The 22,083-nt window shown below is 38.5% G+C and overlaps 1 protein-coding gene across 1 annotated transcript in view; it reads right to left on the bottom strand.

Annotated features, from left to right (window-relative positions):
• Positions 1–22,083, bottom strand: part of ZSWIM5 (zinc finger SWIM-type containing 5) — a 77,220-nt gene that overhangs the window by 49,811 nt on the left and 5,326 nt on the right. The window contains exons 2-4 of the mRNA XM_035018989.1: positions 18,742–19,098; positions 8,427–8,575; positions 7,053–7,203 (exon numbers count right to left, since the gene is read on the bottom strand). Coding sequence (XP_034874880.1) covers positions 7,053–7,203; positions 8,427–8,575; positions 18,742–19,098 — 657 coding nt within the window. The remainder of the gene's footprint in view (positions 1–7,052; positions 7,204–8,426; positions 8,576–18,741; positions 19,099–22,083) is intronic.

Genomic DNA, 22,083 nt, shown 5'->3' with positions numbered 1-22,083 from the left:
CTGTCCATATTGAAAAGAATAAGAAGCCCTATCTGGGAAAGAATACTAACGGTTTGATCCTTAGAGAGGTAAATCCTCATCTTTCATTGTAGGAAGATAAAAGATAATATCTAGAATGTAAAAATCAAGAAAGAACAGTCATTCTGAAATATGAGGGCATATTAGAAAGGGCAGCCAAAAGATTTAAAATTGCTCTTTCTGAGAAGTGGGAATTGGCAATGTGAAGGAATGGGGCAAGGGAATACTGTTCTTTATTTTAAAGTTTGTAGAAGTATTCGACGTTTTAATCTGTATACATGTATTACTTCGTTTTAAAAGATGAATAAAAGAACAGGAGTTCTTTGGGCAGAGAGATGGAGGGAGGGTGTATCCCAAACAAGGGGAAGGACATAAGCTAAGGCAAAGATGCTCTCAGGAGTCATTTTAGTCCCTTCGGATATTTAGTCTATTGGATGTTTTCTCCTTCCATAGGGACTGTGAGCTCCTACCAATTACAAAGTCCTTTAGGAACACCAGGCAGCAGGAAATCCTTAATATGTAAGGGCACGAGGCAAAAAATTTGGAACACTGTGGCATTAAGAAAGATGCATAAATATTCAGGTCATAAAAGAGTTACTTTCTCTACTTTTATTTTTTTTTAAGATTTTATTTATTTATTTGACAGAGAGAGAGAGCACAAGCAGGGGGAGCAGGAGAGGGAGAAGCAGGCTCCCTGCTGAAGAGGGAGCCAGATGTGGGGCTTGAACCCAGGACCCCGGGATGTGGGGCTTGGTCCCAGGACCCCAGGATCATGACCCAAGCTGAAGGCAGATGCTTAACGAACTGAGCCACCCAGGCACCCCTCTCTACTTTTAGGATTTAAGAATCCTAAAGGCCTATATAAACGTAATAAGAAAGAATTTTTTTCTTCACACTGTAGCTCCCCAATGGTATCTGTGTTACACAGTTTGCTGGTTCTTCTAAAATTAATGTAGGGAGGGATATGGCCCCACCTACCAAGGAACAAAAATGATGAAAACGTGATCATTTAGGATGAGAGGAGTGCGAAAAACAGAATTTTGAGGAAACATTTAAGTCATGAGCAGAGAAGAAGGAGGAATAAGCAAAAGAGAAAGAGAGATAAGAGAGAGAAAAAACCCAGGAGAAATCAGTGACACACAAGCCAATTAGCAATGTCTAATGTAGCAGAATGTCAATATTAGTAACACACATTTACTTTACAGTTTATAAAGTGTTTTTCATTTATACTGAAGTCAAAGATTTTCACATTTAACCTTCACAAGTAGAATAAGAACCCCCAAAAAGCCATTAAATTTAGCAACTACAGGGACTCTAATGACATTATGAATGGCAAAATCAATAAGATAATAGGAATGGAAAACAGATCAAGTGAGCTGATAGAGGCTTAAGTAAAGAAACAGGGGCGCCTGGGTGGCTCAGTTGTTAAGCGTCTGCCTCCAGCTCAGGTCATGATCCCAGAGTCCTGGGATCGAGCCCCACATTGGGCTCCCTGCTCAGTAGGAAGCCTGCTTCTCCCTCTCCTGTTCCCTCTGCTTGTGTTCCTTCTCTCACTGTGTCTCTCTCTTTCAAATAAATTTTTAAAAATCTTAAAAAAAAAAAAAGTAAAGAAACAGGGTGCTAACTAAAGTCATCAAAGAGTTCCTATTTCTTAGGCATTCAGATATTAAAAAGGGGATCCCTAGAAAGTGAGTACATGCACCTTCACTGTTAAGTTAAAAATGAGTTTTCTGTCTTATTAAGTCCTAATAAATTTGTTTCAAAAACATTCAGAGACTATCACATCTCTAAGAAAGAGCCAAAGCAAAAAATTCTGTAGTTGCTTGCATATAATAGCATTCATGGTTCATGGGACTGTGTTACTAGTATCCAAAAGCATATTTTCCAGCAACTTAAAAAAAGTGTCAAAAACTCTAACCAAAGGTTAGCTACTATGGAAATTAAAAAATCACATAATTGGGGCGCCTGGGTGGCTCAGTCGTTAAGCGTCTGCCTTTGGCTCAGGTCATGATCCCAGGGTCCTGGGATCGAGCCCCGCATCGGGCTCCCTGCTCCGCGGGAAGCCTGCTTCTCCCTCTCCCACTCCCTCTGCTTGTGTTCCCTCTTCTCGCTGTGTCTCTCTGTCAAATAAATAAAATCTTAAAAAAAAAAATCACATAATTATTATATAGTAAATATAATAGTAAAATAATAGCTACAATTTATTTCTTTTTATGGGCCAGGCATTATGTTTAACATTTTATATACATTATCTCATTCAGTCTTCCAACTCTGGGGGAAGTCTTGGGCTGGCTATAGAAGGTAGGAAACAGGGAACCAAGGAGGACTCTTAGATTTTCTTCTTGAGCCACTAGATACATCTTGGTGCTGATACAGAGATGGGGACAACAAGGGGAAAATCAGACTCTGGCAGGAAAATTAAGAGTTCAATGATGGTCTTATTAAATTTGAGATGTTTCTTAGAAGTGGTGGGTAGGGGCGCCTAGAGCCTAGAGCCTAGAGCTCAGGAGAAAGGTCAGGGCTAGAGATATAAATTTGTGACTTACCTGTATCTAAATGGTATTTAAAACCATGGCACTTAGGGGCACCTGGGTGGCTCAGTCGGTTGGGTGTCTGATTCTTGATTTTGGCTCAGGTCATGATCTCATTGGTTGTGGGATCGAGCCCTTCACTGGCCTCTGCTCAGTGGGGAGTCTGCTTGAAGATTCTCTCTCTCTGCCCTTCCCCGCCCCTCTAATAAATAAATAAATCTTAAAAAAAAAAACCACCCATGGGACTGAATATGATCACTTAGGTAGAGAATGTAGACAGGGCAGTGGGTACTACGGAGTACTCAATATTCAAAAGGATTGAAGAAAGGCAGAAGAGCCTGCAAAACAGACTGAGAGAAAGCAGCCAGGAATATAGGAAGAAAAACAGGAAGATGGGGTTATAGAAGCCAAGAGAATAAGTTTCAAGAAGGGCATAGTCAATTTTATTGAAAATTACTAAGAGGTCAAATAAGATAACAACAGAGAAGTAACCATTGTATTTAACAATACTGAAGTCACTGGTGATTTTGACAAGAACAACTTCAATAAAGTGGCAGAAACGAGCAATGGAAGCTCAATTATAGTGGGCTCAAGATAGAATGGAGGTGAGCAAAGGGGAAAGGATGACTACAGACAAGTTTTTCAAGAAATACTGCTTTGACTTCTGTACAGCCAAGGAAACAATCAACAAAACTAAAAGGCAACCTATAGAATGGGAGAAGATATTTGCAAATGACATATCTGATAAAGGATTAGTATCCAAAATATATAAAGAACTTATAAAACTCAACACCCAAAAACTGAATAATCCAGTTAAAAAATGGGCAGAAGACATGAAGAGACATTTTCCAAAGCAGACATACAGAAGGCCAACAGATACATGAAAAGATGTCCCACATCACTCATCATCAGGGAAATGCAAATCAAAACTATAATGAGATATCACCTAACACCTGTTAGAATGGCTTAAATAAAAAACACAAGAAACAAGAGACGTTGGTGAGGATGCAGAGAAAGGAGAACCCTCTTACACTGTTGGTGGGAATGCAAACTGTTGTAGCCACTGTGGAAAACAATATGGAGGTTCCTCAAAAACCTCCCTACCCTACGATCCAGCAATTGCACTACTAGGTATTTACCCAAAGAATACAAGAATACTAATTCCATGGGATACATGCACCCCGATGTTTACAGCAGCATTATCAACAATAGCCAATCTATGGAGAGAGCCCAAATGTCCATTGACTGATGAATGGATAAAGAAGATGTGGTATATATATACAATGGAATATTACTCAGCCACAAAAAAGAATAAAATCTTGCCATTTGCAATGACACGGATGGAGCTAGAGAGTTTAATGCTTAGTGAAATAAGTCAAGAAAGACAAATACCATATGAGTTCACTCAGATGTGGAATTTAAGAAACAAAACAAACAAGCAAGGGGAGAAAAAGAGAGAGAGGCAAACCAAGTAACAGACTTAACCACAGAGAACAAACTGATGGTTACTAGAATGGAGGTGGGTAGGGGGATGGGTTAAATAGGTGATGGGGATTAAGGAGTGCACTTGTGATGAGTGCCAGGTGCTATATGGAAGTGCTGAATCACTATATTATACATCTGAAACTAATATTACACTGTCTGTTAACCAACTGGAATTTAAATAAAAACCTAAAAAAAAAGAAATATTGCTTTGAAGGAAAGAACAGAAATGTGGTAATAATTGGAGGGGGATGAGAACATCAAAGGCACTTTTTTTGAGATTGAAGATATTCAAGCATTTTTGTATGCTGATCGAATTGGTCCAGTAGAGAGGGAGAAACTAATAATGCCAGAGAAAGGAGATAACTGCAGAAGCAAAATTCTTGAGAAGAGGAGATGGCACAGGACCCAGAGCAAATATGTAAGAATTGCCCTTTTATAGGAGCAGAGATACTTCACAGATTTTAACAGAATATAAAGCAAACCATATGTGTACAGATATGGGGAGATGAGAAAACTTCATGTCTGACTGCGTCTATCTTCTCTGGTTCAGGATCTGAAAGTAGTGAGTTCACTCCTCTAAATTCCTAGAATCCCTGCCTAGGCCCTCCCAAGTGAGCAGACCTTGTGAACAATAAGGAACCCTCAGAGTAGTAAGGGGAAGCATGCATGCACCATACTCTAGTGTCTCATCCAATAAGGCTTCTCTTAGTGCAATGGTTCTCAAATTGTGGTCTCTGGAACAGCAGTAACAGCATTCCTTAGAAATTTGTTAGAAATACAGATTATCAGGCCCTACTCCAACCTACTGAATTAGAAACTCTGGGGACAGGGCCCAGCAACCTGTTAAATAAGTTGGTAATTTTGAGAAGTTTGAGAACCACTGTCTTTGCAGAATCCTGAGGGTTTCTTAGAAGACTGAAACAGCAATTTCTTAGATACGAAAATGTCAGAAGCAAGAGCTTTTCATAATGAACCTAAGGATATGACAAATGCTTTAAAAGCACTGGGAGCCAGCTGTGTTAACTTCTTCTCACCTACCTTTGCCTCAAAGGCCAGGCCCAAGTCCACAGCACAATCCCACGAGTATGACAGAAATTACTCCATGAGATTCAGGCCTCAGATGAAACTGACTCACTAAAGAAGGCTGATTTTAAATTTAAAAACATGCACTTTAGAGAAAAATAAGTACATAACAAGATAGAATTGAGGGAGATGTTGCAGAGGGATGCTTGATTTGGAGTCAAACATACTGCTGTTCCATGGGTAGAACCACCATGTGTGATCTTGAATAAAATACTTAACTCTTCTGAGCTCAGTTTTCTCATCTAAAAATATGAAGGTGCCAAAATCTTACCCTGGAAGGGAGTCCGTGACTGCAATCCCTTCTGAGTAAAGAGTCTAGTAGTAGTCCCCAAGTTGCCATGTATTGTATCATGTGACCCTGGTCACAAGAGGTTGGACCAGTAGCTTTAAACCAATAGTGCAACATTCAGAAAGTGTGACTATGTCATGGCAGAGACAGTTTTCTATAATTTTATTCTGTATCTAGAAGTAACCAGAGCTATCTCTGTTTCTTTGCAGTAAACACAAAATTATCTCATAGGGTTGTTATGAGAATTAAGTGAAAAAATGTCAGTATAATCTGTAACACAGCGACTGGCACATAACACCCAAAAATGTAGCTATTCATTGCTAATGAGAGCTCCAAAGCCATTAGTGCCACAGGTGAGATCAAAAAGCCTCAGCACCCAAAACAAAACCCCCAAGTAAATGAGTATAGTTGCAGAGTCATGAAGCCTCACTCTGCAAGGCTTTTAGCTCTGAGGCTATGAAATATATGCTCCAGGAGCTTCAGCCCAGAAGAACTCACTGAACTCCTAACCTGTGGCTTTCTCCTGTATTACTCTGTATGAGTGGAAAGTTTGTTGTTGCTTTCTGGCATGGAGGAAGTACGGAGGAGCTATATATTAGAACTTCTAGAATATGTTACACAGAACTTTTCCAGTATAAGTAAAAGTGGGGCCATGATTGGATTTAGGGCATGGAAGATTCTGAAAACAGGGAGAGGAGTTGAGTATTAGCACTGCAAAACTGGCCTTGGAGTAGTGGAATGATACAGAGAAATGATGACCAAAGAAGATGGCCTTGATGAGGAGAATCTAGAACAGAGAGGCCATTCAGGAGGCCACAGGTCTAATTTAATCTAAAAGTTCCCAATGCCTTCAACCAGACCAGTGGTGATGGGAAATTAAAAAGTGTGAACGGACACTGAATTGCATTTTGAAGGTCAAGGCATCAAATGAAGTTGGTGACTGAATGTTGGGAATGAAAGAAAAATGAGTGCTTGACAGTCAGTTTTGTAGAATGAGGAATGGTGGTGCCACTGCCAGAGTTAGGGGAACCTTTTTTGCTTGAAGCCTGAATTCATTTTTGGATTTCTCAAGCTTGAGGTGATTGGGGATTTTTCAGTGGAAATGGTTATAGGGCAGTGCAGATTAAGTGGAAAGAAGATGAGGCTGAGATCAACATAGAGGTAAGCTCTGAAGCCATGACATTAAAAAAAAAAAAAGTTCTCAGGGGTGTATAGAGGAAGAAGAATAGAAGTCCAAGGCTCAAGTCTTGGAAACCGCCCTATGTCTAAGAGGTGTGTCTAGTAGTAATATAAAAGAGCAAACCCAGGGAAAGCAAGAAAAGTAAGGTTGATAAGTATTTGGAGAGCCAGGCTGGTGCCAGGCAACAGAAACCAAGGGAAGACATTTTCCCTCAGCAAAGACTTCTATGTGGTAACATCTGGAACAGAATACTGATGTCAACAGCAAAGCACAATGCTGTGGAAGCAACACAAGTGAGTTCAGAATACTCTGGGTGGCCTGTGTAGAGCCTATATTTTCCACAGCTAGGCTAAAGTTCATTTAGCAAGACCCATGTAATGACTGATGGCAAGTGTTCACTAACACTGTCACAGGGGGCAAACTGGTAGGACAGACATAGCACTTCTCTGAGATTATAGGGACTTACCTAACTCATCCCAGAGTTGCCTGCACTTATCTGTCATGCTTGTTCCCTGCTGCCTCCAGAGTGTGAGTCGTGGGTCAGCCATAAACTGCTCAGTTATCAGCGTCAGCATCCTGGCTCCATTGGAATCCCTCATCCGCAGCATCTCTCGAACCTGACACATAAGGAGGGGCCAGGGGTTGGTGACTGCACATCATAAAAAAGCAGGAGGAGAAGGAAGGGGAGGAGAAGATGAAGTATCTAAGCATAACACACCCAAAGAGCCAAAAAGAGGGCTTCTTGTTCTACAAGCAAGTTCTCTGCATATATCAAGAAAACCTGTTGTACACAATGAGATACCACTTCACATCCACTAGGATGGCTAGAATCAAAAAGTCAGATAACAACAAGTGTTGGTGAGGATACAGAGAAATCAGACCCCTGACACACTGTTGGTGGGAATGTAAAATGATGCAACCACTTTAGAAATCAGTATAGCAGCTCCTCAGATGATTAAATGTAGAATTATATGACCTATCAATTCCAATCCTAGAGAGAAATGAAAACACATGTCCACACAGAAACTTCTATGAGAATGTTTATAAAAGCATGATTTATAATAGCTAAAAGGTGGAAATAATCCAAGTATCCACTAACAGAGAATGGATAAACAAAAGTGGTATACCCATACAATGGAATATTATTCAATCATAAAAAGGAATTAAGTATGGATACATGTCACAACATGGATGATCCTTGAAAATATGTTAAGTGAAAGAAGCCAGTCACAAAAGACTATATACTATATTATTCCACTCTTAGGAAAGCCCAGAATAGGGAAATCTAGAGAGACAGAAAGTAGCTTAGTGGTTGCTTAGGGCTGGCGGAGGGGGAGTGAGGGATAGGGGAAGTGACAGGTAAAGGGTATAGGGTTTCTTTTTAGGGTGATGAAAATGTTCTAAAGTTGACTATGGTAACGGGTACACATATCTGTGAAAAATTAAAAACCACTGAATTGCAAACTTTAAATGGGTGAATCACCCGTCACTAAAGGTGTTAAGAAAAAAAAAAAGAAAACCTGCTGTGAGAGCCCAGAGTTCTAAAATACTACATCTCTTCAAGGCCTCATTTGGCAGCCTTGGGTTCAAAGCAGAGGGATGGTGGCTTCCTTACTAAAACCCCCAGCAAAGCTAACTTATTTAGAGTGGAGCAGAAGGAAGAGGACTACCACGGTGAGGTAGTAGGGGGTCCCTGGTTGCCAACTGCTCTGGATCAGGTCTGCTCTGATCAGCCCTCCCATTAATTTTCAAGTATTCAGTACGGATAGGTCAAGTGAATGAAGCCAGAAGTGTTGTGAGCCCAGTTTACTTAAAGAAAAAAAATACTTTCATATCTTACCTTGGCAAACATTGAATTGAGTTGCTTCCCAGAGCCATAGTAACCACCCTGGGAGAGAAAGAGCTTCACTTGTTCTTTCACCTGTTCTTCATCCAAATGCCAACAGTTCTCATCATCAATGCTGGCCCCAGCTGTGGGGTCAGGGGCACCTATGAGGAATGGGAATGGTGAAATGAATCCCCTGAATTCATATGCCCCACATTTGGCAGGAGGGGTACGCTGTGAGTAGATTAAAAAATGGATGGCTTATTCTGCCTTATTCTGGGCTTTTGTCAACTGTGTGGTCCTAAATAAATGTAGGAGGGCTAATGCTAGTTTCATACTCACTTATGTCTCAGTCTTATCCCCTTCTAAGGTCTACAAATACCATTCTAGGGGGAAAAATCCCAGAAGGAAATGCACAAACACGAAAACAGTGATGTATTTTTTTTCCTAGGAGGGTGACATTTATTTTTTTTTCCTTCTTTTTGCCTTCCTATGAAGTTCAAATAAACCTTAAAGTACAGGTTTAAAAACTCTGTTTTTAAAGTTCATTATGCAATTGTAGCTTCTGAGCGGAGTCAACACTTCTAAATCTCTAGAAACTTGTCCCTTAAAGGAAAGGCAGAGTTGCATACAAGGTGAAAATTTTCATAAATTTATACTCAAAATATCTTTCATATCTGGACTCACCGCACCACCTTCAAACAGTTTTGGTTATTTACACATCCCTCTCCCCTCATGCCCTGTCAGCTGCTTGCTCACAGGTGAATCACACACAGCACAGTGCTGGTAATGTGACAGGCACCTAGGGAATATTTATGGAATGAAAACTGAATCTTCTCTCACTTTCTCAAAGACAGAGTCCTGTGTTAGGTTTTTAGATACCTGCCTCCAAGTGATAAAAGGCTGTAAGTCAAATGCTCTACAGGTGTGGTCATGCAATATATTATAAATTCATGTCATGTTTAATCAGTCAATCTACTTTTTCTCTTGTCTTCCTGTATCAAAGTCCTGTTTAAATGAAATCTAGGTCTACCCAGAAAACCTATTCTTTTGCTAAGCTTTTTTAGTGCATCTTATTGTCCATGAAATCAAAAGGGTTCACACATTCAGTTATTCTACAAGTACTAATTAATACATGTGACTGTCTAGTTTATGGTTACTATATGCTACTTTTCTTCGAATGTATTATTCTAGACACAGCTCTTTTTTTTTTTTTTAAGATTTTATTTATTTATTTGACAGAGAGACAGCGAGAGAGGGAATACAAGCTGCGGGAGTGGGAGAGGGAGGAGTAGGCTTCCAGCTGAGCAGGGAGCCTGATGTGCGGCTCGATCCCAGGACCCTGTGATCATGACCCGAGCCGAAGGCAGATGTTTAACGACTAAGCCACCCAGGTGCCCCTAGACACAGTTTTGTCTTCCCCACTCAGAAGTCTTCAGTGATGCACCATTTTTATTATAATAAGTCCAAATGCCTTAGCTTGGCATTCAAGGCTCTCCATGCTCAGGCCTTATCTTTCATTTCTAGCCTTGTCTACCCTATATTTATACTATGTTTCAGCTAGAAACTTAGTGTTCTCAGAAATCAACCACATTTCCTTATGACTTTACTTCTGCTTTTTCCTTTATTTCTCTCCCTCTCCTGCAACCCGTTCTTCGGCCAAACAAATGATACTTCTTATCATCAGTATTGCCTTAGCTCTAGAGTCAGGGCTGCAATGAGCAATAGAAACCATAAAATAAGCATACAGAAAAGCCAACACTGGCATGCTTCATGTACTGCTTAATTCACTTGGCAGGGGAGGCTCTTTTTACCCCCTCACTAAATTAGCCATATAACCCATTGCCACCTATCAAAAGTTATGTCCATTCTATGCTCAAATACATATAAAAGGAGTAATACTCTTAGCACTTTATTATTACTTTTCTTAAAGACCTGTTGCATTTTGTTCTACATCAGAATTGTGCATTTTTCATACATTCCCCAAATTGAAGTTTTTAAAGAGTAAGTGTTCAGTTTTGTACCTCACAGTGCCTTGCTCATTACAGCACTGAGTTAATATTTATAGAATAAACAAATGCATGTCTCACTGACCATCCAGATTTAAGCTCCAGTTGGGCAAATAATATATACTATACTTCTTTTGTATCCCTAAAGTGCAAAGCAGAACAAATATCCTCCTTATCCTTAAATATTTGTTAATAAGAGCCGTATTTTTAGTGCTTCCTACATGCCAAAGTCTAAGCACTTTTTTTTTATTCTTATGTTAATCCCCATACATTACATCATTAGTTTTAGATGTAGTGTTCCATGATTCATTGTTTGTGCATAACACCCAGTGCTCCATGCAGAATGTGCCCTCCTCAATACCCATCACCAGGCTAACCCATCCTCCCACCCCCCCCAAGCACTCTTTATACATATCCTCACTAAAACATACTCTCCTTGAGGGCAACCCGTTTTGTTTGCTGGTTTATTTGCAACATATAGAACAGTACTTGGCACACAGTAGGTGCTCAATGATTATTTGGTAAGTAAATTCCAGTGAACTCTTATAACTCTATAAGTTAGTATTATTATTTTAATTTTAAAAGGAAAAACTAAAGCTTATACAGGAAAGTAATATAACAGATGGAAAGTATGTGAACCAGTATCTATAAGCTGGTCTCTCTTCAAAGTCTGTTTTTCACTACAACACTAAACTTCAGCCTCTAGCCTCATAGGCCTGAGGATGGAGACCCATAAGCTTGTTTCACACCATAAAGCTGGATGGTGTGTATGAAGATAGTCAAATCCTTTCTTTGCCTATTCCACTATATAGAATATAGGATTAGTCAGAATACGGCATTTTCCCCTTAGTGAGGATGATAGAGTTCTCACCAGTACAGTGATTCTCAAATGTTAATATACAGAATAATCACCAAGGGTTTGTATTAAAAATGCAGATTATAGAGTCTCACCTCTAATGATTCTAGTTTTCAGTAGCTCTATAAAGACAGGACTGAGATAAAATGAGATATACTAGGCATGAACCAAGGACTGGGCCTTTGAGTACCTTGCTGCCAAGGATGGGGATGAGGGAAGAACAGAAATCGTGCTCCAAAAACAAGCAGAGATGATTTGAATACCAGTTCTGACTCTTGCGTGGTCTAATTAGCACATGAAAAAGCAGGAACAGGACCCAATATCCCATGGGTGATGGCCTTAATTAACTGGCTGGAAGTGTGGAGTGATAACTCCTTATAAAAGTTCAAAGGGGTATGGAGAAAACTGGAGAATCTTTTAGGCCCAGGTGGTGGTAGTGGCAGCAGCTCTGGAAGAAATAAGGCACAGTTTATAAATACGCAGTGTACAGACTATAGAAAACTGCTGGGACAGGGCTCGGATAAGGCAAAGCCTCGAGAGTTACTAACAGTAAAATTTCAACTAGAACTTCAGAAGGATTTGTTTATTTGATAGGAAAAAAAGGAAGGTAAACTATGTAAATGTTTGCTATCTACAATGAACCCAGGAGATGAGAAAGAGAGCTACCAAAATGGATGGTTGCAGCAAAAAAGGGAGTGAGTCAGTATTTGAGGCATCCAGGTAACACTACTATAAGGAGTTGGTGTAACTGTTGAAGGAATTAAAGTCATCTAGGAGAGCATGAGTTGGCAAGAGGCCCCGAGGAGGATTTTCTAAGACATTTTCATTTACTCAACCAATATTAATTGAGAGCCTACTATGTGTCAGGACCTGTGCCAAATACTGGATGTATGGTGGTAAACAAAGCGGATATAGTTCTTACCCTTGTGGAGCTGATAGACTAGTTGGGGAAAGGGACGTTAAACAAATAATTACACATGTACATATTTGTGTGGGAAGAAAGACAAAGTTTTCCCTGAGAAGGTGGCATTTCAGTGAACACCCAAGGAATGAATTAGGAGTTAGCCTAGCAAAGAGTGGAGAAAATACTGTGTGTATTTTTTGCTCAAAGAAGCACAAAGTCATAAATTATTGTGGTGATTGAGTATAGTTATAATAAGGGGGAGAGGATAGGAAGAGTATTTCAAGAAGAGGGAAAATCACATGAAAATGTAAGCAAAAGCCACATGATTCAAGGTTTTACAGGCCATATGAAATCTGGACTTTACCCATAACAAAATCCGTAGTTATAGAAAAGTTAGTCTGGATAGCTGTGTGCAGAATGGAATAAAAGGGAGCAATAGTGGAAAAGGTATCTAGGTAGGAGATTATGGTAGCTTGATTTAGGGTGATGGTAGTTATCAATAGAGAGAAATGGAAAATGATGAAATATACTTTGGAGGTAAAATTAACAGGTCTTGCAATGAAATGTGTATGGATTATAAGTGAAAAGTATTAGGGATGACTATAAGATTTCTATCATGATCCAGTGGCTAAATGGTGGTGCTATTTATTGAGCAAGTTTGGGGAGGGAGATAAATTCACATTTGGATATGTTGATCTGGGGATGTCTCTGTGATATGGAATAGTCAGTTGGATATAGGAGAAGTAATCTGTGAGTTATAGTACATAGATGACGCTTCAAGTCAAGGATGTAGCTGAGATTGCCTACAGAGATCAGAATAAGAAGAGGAGAAAAATTAAGATTAATCTGTAAGAAATGTCAAGATTAAAGGTCAGATAGTAGAGGAGGGTAGAGCATGTAGGAATGAATGAACAAGAACACAGATAATTTTTTTTTTTAAGATTTTTATTAATTTATTTAACAGAGATAGAGAGCACAAGTAGGCAGAGCGGCAGACAGAGGGAGAGGGAGAAGCAGGCTTCCCGCGGAGCAGGGAGCCCGATGCGGGGCTCGATCCCAGGACCCTGGGATCATGACCTGAGCTGAAGGCAGCCGCTTAACTGACTGAGCCACCCAGGTGCCCCGAACACAGATAATTTTAATTAGATAAACTAGGTCTGTAGTTCATAACCAGCCTCTCCAGCTGTCCACTAACTCCCAGGCAAAATCTTTTAAAAAAATCCTTTGGTTAAAAAAAAAAAAGATAAAAAATGTTTCTATATACGTTCATGTTAGTCTTTTCATAAAAAGAGGTGAGTATGACACTAATTACCCTCAGTAGTGGTAAAGTGGACCCAATCAGTGTAAATGACACTTTAATGTTATAGTGTGAAATTTTCCACAGGATTGTAAAAGAAATGGTAACAAGTGAAGATAAAATAGAAAGGATGTCTTTTATAAATAATTATGAAACAAACCATCATGTGGATTGAGGCTCCAAGTTAGCACTGAGGCTGTAACAATGAGCCCTGTCCTGAGGGAACTAGTAAGTCTATGGAATCAATTTTTCTTTCATTGTTAAACATCCTTTTTTAAATTATAAAAATAATACATGCTTATTATATAAAATACACTAAAGCATAAAGAAAATAAGGGGCGCCTGGGTGGCTCAGTTGGTTAAGCGACTGCCTTCCGCTCAGGTCACGATCTTGGAGTCCCTGGATCGAGTCCTGCATCGGGCTCCCTGCTCGGCAGGGAGTCTGCTTCTCCCTCTGACCCTCCCCCTCTCATGCTATCATTCTCTCTCAATAAATAAATAAAAATCTTTAAAAAAAAAAAAAAGAAAAAAAGAAAATAAAATCCACCTATAATGTTACCAGCCATAGATTACTATTGTTAATATTATGGTGTATTTCCTTCCAGTCTCTATGTACACATGTACATATATACACATACACACATTGCTTTTAAAATTAATATTTTAAAACTGAAATATAAATTATGAAGAGTATACAAATCTTGCATGTACAGCTTGATGAATTACCACATAGTAATTTTAACAGTGTAACTATCATCAAAGTCAAGAACCAGCATCCCATAAGCCCCTTCACAAACACTATCTCCTTTCCTCTTCCCCCAAATTAATCACTATCCTAACTTCTAACACCAGGGACTTGTTGTTTGAACTTTACATAAGTAGAATCATACAAGAGTTATTTCTTTTGTGTCTGGCTCCATTCACTCAACATCATGTTTGTAAGATTCACCCATATTTTGGGGTTTAGCAATAGTACTTAATTTATTTTCATTGATGTACAGTATTCCATTATATGAATGTATCTATTTATTTAGTCACTCTACTGTCGATGGACATTTGGATTGTTTCTATTTAAGCTGTTGCAAATTATGCTCCTCATTTCCACTGAGTAGACATCTAAAAGAATTTCTGGGTCACAGGGTATGCATATGCTCAACTTTAGTTAGATGATGCTAAACAATTTTTCAAAGTGACTGCCACAATTTGTAGCTGCAATATATTAGTTCCCACATGCAATATATTAGTTCCAGTTGCTCAATATCCTCACCAATAGTTGCTACTGATAGTTTCAAAAATTTAGCCATTCCGGTGGGTATATAATGGTATCTCATTCTGGTTTTAATTTGCATTTACCTGATTACTACTTAAAGTACCTTTTAATATGTTTATTAACCATTTGAATATCCTTTTTGTCAAGTGCCTTTCTGTGTCTCTTGTCCATTTTGATATTTGTAGGGGTTATTTATTGTATTAGGATATAAACTCTTTGTCAGTTATACATACTGTAAATACCTTCTCCCCTACTTGCCTTTTTAGTCTCTTAGGTGCCTTTTGATAAAAAGGAGCTTAAAATTTTAATGTAATCCCATTTTCAAATTTTTTCCTACTTAAGAAAAATTTTTCCTACCTCAAGGACATGAAGATATTTTCTCATGTTATCTCATACACTTTATTGTTTTACTTTTCACATTTATATCTGCAATCCATCTATTATTGATTTTTTCTGTATGGCATGAGATAGGAATGGAGTTTTGCTTTTCCCCAACCCCCTACATGAATATCTAATTGATCCAGCTCCATTTATTTATTCTTTTTCCACTGCTGAGCATGAAGTGGAATGCTTTCACTTTGGGAAACACATGCTTTTGTTCTAGAAAATTTTCTTATTATATTCAATTATTTCATTGATGAATTCCTTACCTCTGTTTTCTATTTCTGAAACCCCTATTATTCAAATTAAAATTCCTAGGACTTGTTCTCTTAATTTTTGACAAGTTTTTTTCTCCTATTTTTCATCTGTCTTTTTGTTCTACTCTACAGGAACTTTCCTTACCCTTATTTTCCATCACTTAGTTTTCAAAAGTTTTGCCATTTTATTTGTAATTTCATTAGTTCTTCCTGTTGTGTGAATTTGTTTTTACAGCATCCAGTTCTTATTTCATGGTTGTAATATTTTCTTTTAATCTAATGATAATGTTATTAATAATTTCTCAAGGTTTTCTTCTCTCTGGATAGTTCCTATTTCCCCCAAATTGCCTTTCTACGTTTGTTAACTTTGGTCTGTATCTTCCACAATATTCAACGTTGTTGACTATTCACTTCTTGAAACAACTCAGTTGTTCACTCAGTTCTATACTGACTTCGATAATTGCTAGCTATCTTTTTCTCATTTCTCATTCTACTTTGCTCATTCCTACAATGGCTGCCGTTTTCATCACTTGTATATGCATAGCTGTGTTCATTCAATAAACCCTTATTAATTTCCAGGTACCATGCTAGGTGACAGAGACTCAGAAATTAGTAAAACATGGTTCCTGACCCTACTTCTCAAATTATCTTACGTTTCTCAAGGTATCCAATATCCCTTCATGGGTAAGCAGCAACTGAATCCCTTGACCAGGATGCTATACCAGAGGATTTCAGGGTATATAGTTACCAAATCAAATCACAGAGCATGGAGCAGTGATAGATGTAGAAAAACAGTCTACCAAAGGGGACAAGACAAAATCTAGGTTTTACTTCCTAGGTTAAAACCACAGAAGAGAAAAAAAGGGGTTTCAAAGAAGTGAGGAGCACAGCAATGCCTGGATCCATTCTTGGGATTAAAAGCAGGCAGTTACCAGTTTTAGAAATCTTATTCCTGCTTTTTAAGTCTGTTTTGGTGAGGAAGAGGGTTTGGGAAAGGGGATAAGGAAGATGGCCTAAGTGTTTAAAGATTTAGCAGGAAAAAGAAACATGACTTCAAGTATCTCTATGCTAATAACTCGAAAATTCCAACTCTTGTCCTCAGTTCCAGATCCATATATCCAACTATCCATCAGAAATCTTTTCCTAAATGTTCTACAAGCACCTCCAACTTATACTGAATTCATCTTCCTCCTAAATTTATTCTTCCTCTTACGTTCCCTCAGTGATCAAATTCATCAGTACCATCCTAGCTAGACATTCTAGAATTCAGTTTTCTCCCATCTTTCTCTTCTTCCTTTTCTTTACTCCCCACATATCCTATACACCTGGATGTTGAATCCAGTCCATGTTACCTCTAAGATATCTCCATTCTCTGTCCCCCTTTTTTCAGTATCATTGCTGATATCAACGTTGATTACTAGAAATAGATGGGAAATGCATTGTGGAATACTAGGGAAGCTGGGTATAGAAAGCTAATATTAGTATGGACTAAACACAGGTTCAGAAGTAGTAGTTCCTGGGGAAGGTTGAGAATCACATCTCAAGTTCAATGTGGCAACTTAAGCCTAATCTCAGATAAATACATAATAGGATACTGATATGGGAGGTTCAAAGAAAGATAAAAATTGCTTTAGCACAGTGGTAAAGAGGAAAGGGGGCTGTTTTGGTGATAGCAGTGGTTCGAACAAGACAGGTATAATACATGTCCTTAACCAAGGTGGTCACTAAAAGAAAAGGCAAGAGAGCTTGGAAATTCTGAGAAAGAGCTAATTCTGAGAAATTCTGAGAAAGAGCTAATGGAAATAAAGCATGAGAATAGATCATAACCTAGCTATTGGGGTACAAAGCAGTACTTCTCTTTGGTGCTACAGACATTGGGATGAGGCAGAACTCAGGTCTCTAAGAGCTCTAGACTTAAGGAGGCCAGAGAAATAGAACAGCTTCCTTATGTGGGATAAGAGATATGTGAAGCTACTCTTTTAAGAGTATCACTCAAGGGCGCCTGGGTGGCTCAGATGGTTAAGCGTCTGCCTTCGGCTTGGGTCATGATCTCAGGGTCCTGGGATCGAGTCCGGCATCGGGTTCCCTGCTCAGTGCAGAGCCTGCTTCTCCCTCTCCCTCTGCCACTCCCTCTGCTTGTGCTCTTCTGTCTATCTCTCTGTCAAATAAATAAATAAAATCTTAAAAAAAAAAAAAAGAGTATCATTCAAATAGAGAGAGCTCAGTTATTATGTAAACACCACAACTTTCTGTATAAAGCAAAAGAAGATTATTTCTGCTAGTTAGCAAGAGTTCTTGGAAGCTTGTCTGTTTATCTTTGTTTCTGAGGAGTGGTGAGGTTGTGTGTAGGACTTGATAAGTTCTATTGGACAGCTGGGAAAGGCAGACCCTCTGGCACATGGACCACAGTATTATACAGGCCATCCACCTGGTCTCATTGCCTCTTTTATGCTGGCACCAAAATTATCTTCTAAAAATAAAGAGGTACTATAGAGAAGCATAAAAACCTTGAGTTCTGAAGTCAGGTGAGCCTGGGTTATAAATAATTTCCTTATTTATAAAATGGAAGTGGTTAAAACACCTACTTCACAGACTAGTTTTGAAAGCTAAATGAATTAACATACACAGAGTCCCTTCAGTGGTGCCTGGAACATAGTAGGATCTAACAAACAAAATGCCTTCTCAAAATTCTTCAGTAGTTTCCTATGATAAAGTCTTTACAACCTGGCTTCATTATAAAAACAAGCATTTGTTTCAAATTTAGCTGTCTTTTCTACTAGATTTTAAGCTACTTGAAGGCAGGAACCATGTCTATTTTATGCCTTCAACAATCAGCACTATTGCTTGCACAGAGCAGGTACTCAATATATACTCATTGAATGAGTAAGTGAACATAGTATCTTTCTCCATCCATGCAACCCTCCCATTATATATAGCTCATAATCACAATGCTAACAGATGCTCTTTAGAATAACCCTGATGTTACGTGGGATCCTAAAATGTTAAGGAAATTCTCATATCCATCTAATTTCACTGAATGACACAAATTATTTTAGGCGTTCTCTCACTCCTGAATATTCCAGGCTCCTGGGGACAGGGATTGTATGGACAAATAAAGTCCATAAACTAGACCAATATATAACTCTAACATTCTGTCCTTTTTTGCCAAAACTTTTATAAGGTAGACAACTGGACTGCTTTAAGAAACTAGGAGTTAAATAGTTGTTTGGATAGAATGAATTCATTAAGTTTTAAGTGATTACAACTGCAAAAATATTCCAATAAATTTTTCAACCTCTAAATATGCAATAAAGCAACAAGATAGGTTTTTAGCAACAAAAATGTTGTATAATTACCATTTACTTGGTTGATTTCAGAGTTGGAGGATAGAATCTCATCTGCCAGTTTCTGTGCAGTAGGAAGAACTTCAGTGTGGTGTGCCGTGATTAAATATTGAATAAACTTTTGTAGCTGGTCCCTATTCATCTGGAAAAGGGTTTCTGAGATAGGAAGACGCAATTTGACTTGGTCTGGTTTACGGATCCTGTAGAGTGAGAGTGCTACCACATGAGCACAGTAGAATATGTCTTTGTTCCCACAGCCACATGTCACTGAAGTGATTTTGCATCGATCAAAACTGATTGCAACTTTGTAGGTTACTGCTGGTTCTGAAGTAGTAGCTGCCTCAGTTACTGTGCCACTGAGATGGAAGCCTAAGGAAACAAAGAAAGTGTGTTGAGATGCTGTAGTAAGAAACTTGAAGATTTTCATTTAGCATTTCAATTAATCAATTCAGAAACTTTTTGCTGAGTATCTCCTATCTATGTGGTAGGCTCTGCCATAATACAAAGGTCAATGAAACTCAGGGATAGCTCTTAAGGAATACAATATCTAGAAAAAGAGTCCTTACCTGGAGTCCACAAACCTCCGAACTAATTATGAAAACTTTTGTTTGTACGTATGTACTTTTGCTGAGGGCAGGGTATGGTTCAAAGCTTTCATTATAGTCTCAAAAGGTTAACAAGGAACCCCAAATAAGTTAAGAAACTCTGAGGTAGATTTTAAGCTATTTGGGGGCAAAGACAAGTCTATAAATAACATCAGTACAATCTAGATTAAGGTGAGTGCTATAAATGCAGAGAAACTAAAAGAATGCCATGAAAAGGACAGGAGAAAAAACAAGGAGACTATGGATGACACTTCTTCCTCAAAACATAGAATTCCAAAATGGTGGCCATGTGGAATAAGTAAAGGCAAGAAACCTCATAAAATATGGAAAGCACAGCTTGGTGCAATGAGATTAGCAGTGTTACACCTCTACTTACTAGCACATACCACTGATAATTTTGAAATGTAGGGAGAATAATTCAGTCATTCAAGCCAAAGTTTAATGAGACCTTAAGTATCAGACTGCTAGGCCTAGGAATATTAACAGAAAAAGGAGAAGAATATCAAATATTTGTAAAGCACCTATCATGTAGCAGAACTGTAATTGGTGCTTTTGATAATTTATCACAACATGATGACCATTATTTTCCTTATTTTAAACATTTTTTCTTTTCAAATTTTTATTTAAATTCTATTTAGTTAACATACAGTGCAATATTGGTTTTAGGAGTAGAATTTACAAACAACACCCAGTGCCCTCCTTAATACCCATCACCCACCTACCTCCCTCCATCAATCCTCACTTTGTTCTCTATCATTAAGTGTCTCTTATGGTTTGTCTCCTTCTCTTTCTCTCTTTTTACCCTCCCCTTCCCATATGCTCATCTGTTTTGTTTCTTAAATTCCACATATGAGATAAATCATACAGTATTTGTCTTTCTCTGACTTATTTCGCTTAGCATAATACGTTCTAGCTCCATCCATGTAGTTCCAATGATTTCATTCTTTCTGATAGCTTAGTAATATTCCCTCATATATATATTATACACACACACACACACACACACACCACATCCTCCTTATCCATTCATCAGCCGATGCACATGTGGACTCTACACAGTTTGTCTATTGTCGATAATACTGCTATAAACATTGGGGTGCATGTACCACTTTGAATCTGTATTTTTGTATCCTTTGGATAAATACGTAGTAGTGCAATTGCTGAGTTGTAGGGTAGTTTTACTTTTAACTTTTTGAGGAACCTCCATACTGTTTTCCAGAATGGGTGCACCAGTTTGCATTTCCACCAACAGTGCAAGAGGGCTCCTTTTCTCCCCATCCTCATCAACACCTGTTGTTTCTTGCATTAATTTGAGCCATTCTGACTGGTGTGAGGTGGTATCTTACTGTGCTTTTCATTTGTATTTCCCTAATGATGAGTGATGTTGAGCATTTTTTCATGTGTCTGTTAACCATTTGTATGTCATCTTTGGAGAAATGTCTGTTCATATCTTTTGCCCATTTCTTAACTGGGTTATTTGTTTTTTGGATGTTGAGTTTGATAAGTTCTTTATAGATTTTGGATACTAACCCTTTATCAGATACATCATTTGCAAATATCTTCTCCTATTCTGTAGGCTGCCTTTTAGTTTTATTGATTGTTTTCTTTGCTATGCAGAAGCTTTTTATTTTGATTTAGTCCCAATAGTTCATTTTTGCTTTTGTTTGTATTGCCTCCAGAGATGTGTCTAGTAAGAAATTGCTATGGCCGTGGTCAAAGAGGTTGCTGCCTGTGTTCTCCTCTAGGATTTTGATGGTTTCCTGTCTTACATTTGGGTCTTTTCATCCATTTTGAATTTATTTCTGTGTATGGTATAGGAAAGTGGTCCAGTTTCATTCTTCTGCATATTGCTGTCCTGTTTTCCCAACACAATTTGAAGAGACTGTCTTTTTTTTCCCAACACAATTTGAAGAGACTGTGTTTCCTACTTTGTTGATGATTAGTTACCATATAGTTGTGGGCCCATTTCTGGATTTTCTTTTTTGTTCCATTGATCTAAGCGTCTGTTTTTGTGCCAGTACCATACTGTTTTGAGGATTACAGCTTTGTAATATCACTTGAAGTCTAGAATCATGATGCTTTCAGATTTGCTTTTCTTTTTCAAGATTGCTTAGCTATTCAGGGTCTTTTGTGGTTCCATACAAATTTTAGGATTGTCTGTTCTAGCTCTGTGAAAAATGCTGGTGGTATTTTGATAGCTATTGCATTAAATGTATGATTGCTTTGGGTGGTATACATTTTAACAAAATTTTTTCTTCTAATCCATGAGCATGGAATGTCTTTCCATTTCTTTGTGTCACCTTCAGTTTCTTTCATAAGTGTTCTATAGTTTTCAGAGTACAGGTCTTTCACCTCTTTGGTTAGGTCTATTCCTTGGTATCTTATTATTTTTGGTGCAATTGTAAATGGAATTGTTTTCTCTTTTTTTAAGATTTTATTTATTCGTTTTTGAGAGGGAGAGAGAGGGAGAGAGAACAAGTGGGGGGAGGGGCAGAGGGAGAAGTAGACTCCCCACAGAGCAGGGAGCCCAATGTGGGACTTGATCTCAGGACCCTGAGATCATGACCTGAGCTGAAGGCAGACGCCTAACCGAATGAACCACCCAGGCGCCCTGGGATTGTTTTCTTAATTTCTCTTTCTGCTGCTTCCTTATTGGTGTACACAAATGCAACAGATTTCTGTACACTGCTTTTGTATCCTGCAACTCTACTGAATCTGTTTATCAGTTCCAGAAGTTCTGGGGGGGAGT

The sequence above is a fragment of the Mirounga leonina genome, unplaced genomic scaffold (assembly GCF_011800145.1).
Source record: "Mirounga leonina isolate KUSES-001 unplaced genomic scaffold, KU_Mleo_1.0 Mir_173, whole genome shotgun sequence".
Lineage (NCBI taxonomy): Eukaryota > Metazoa > Chordata > Mammalia > Carnivora > Phocidae > Mirounga > Mirounga leonina.
The sequence above is the reverse complement of the archived record's forward strand: the minus strand, read 5'-3'. Positions and strand labels throughout refer to the sequence as shown.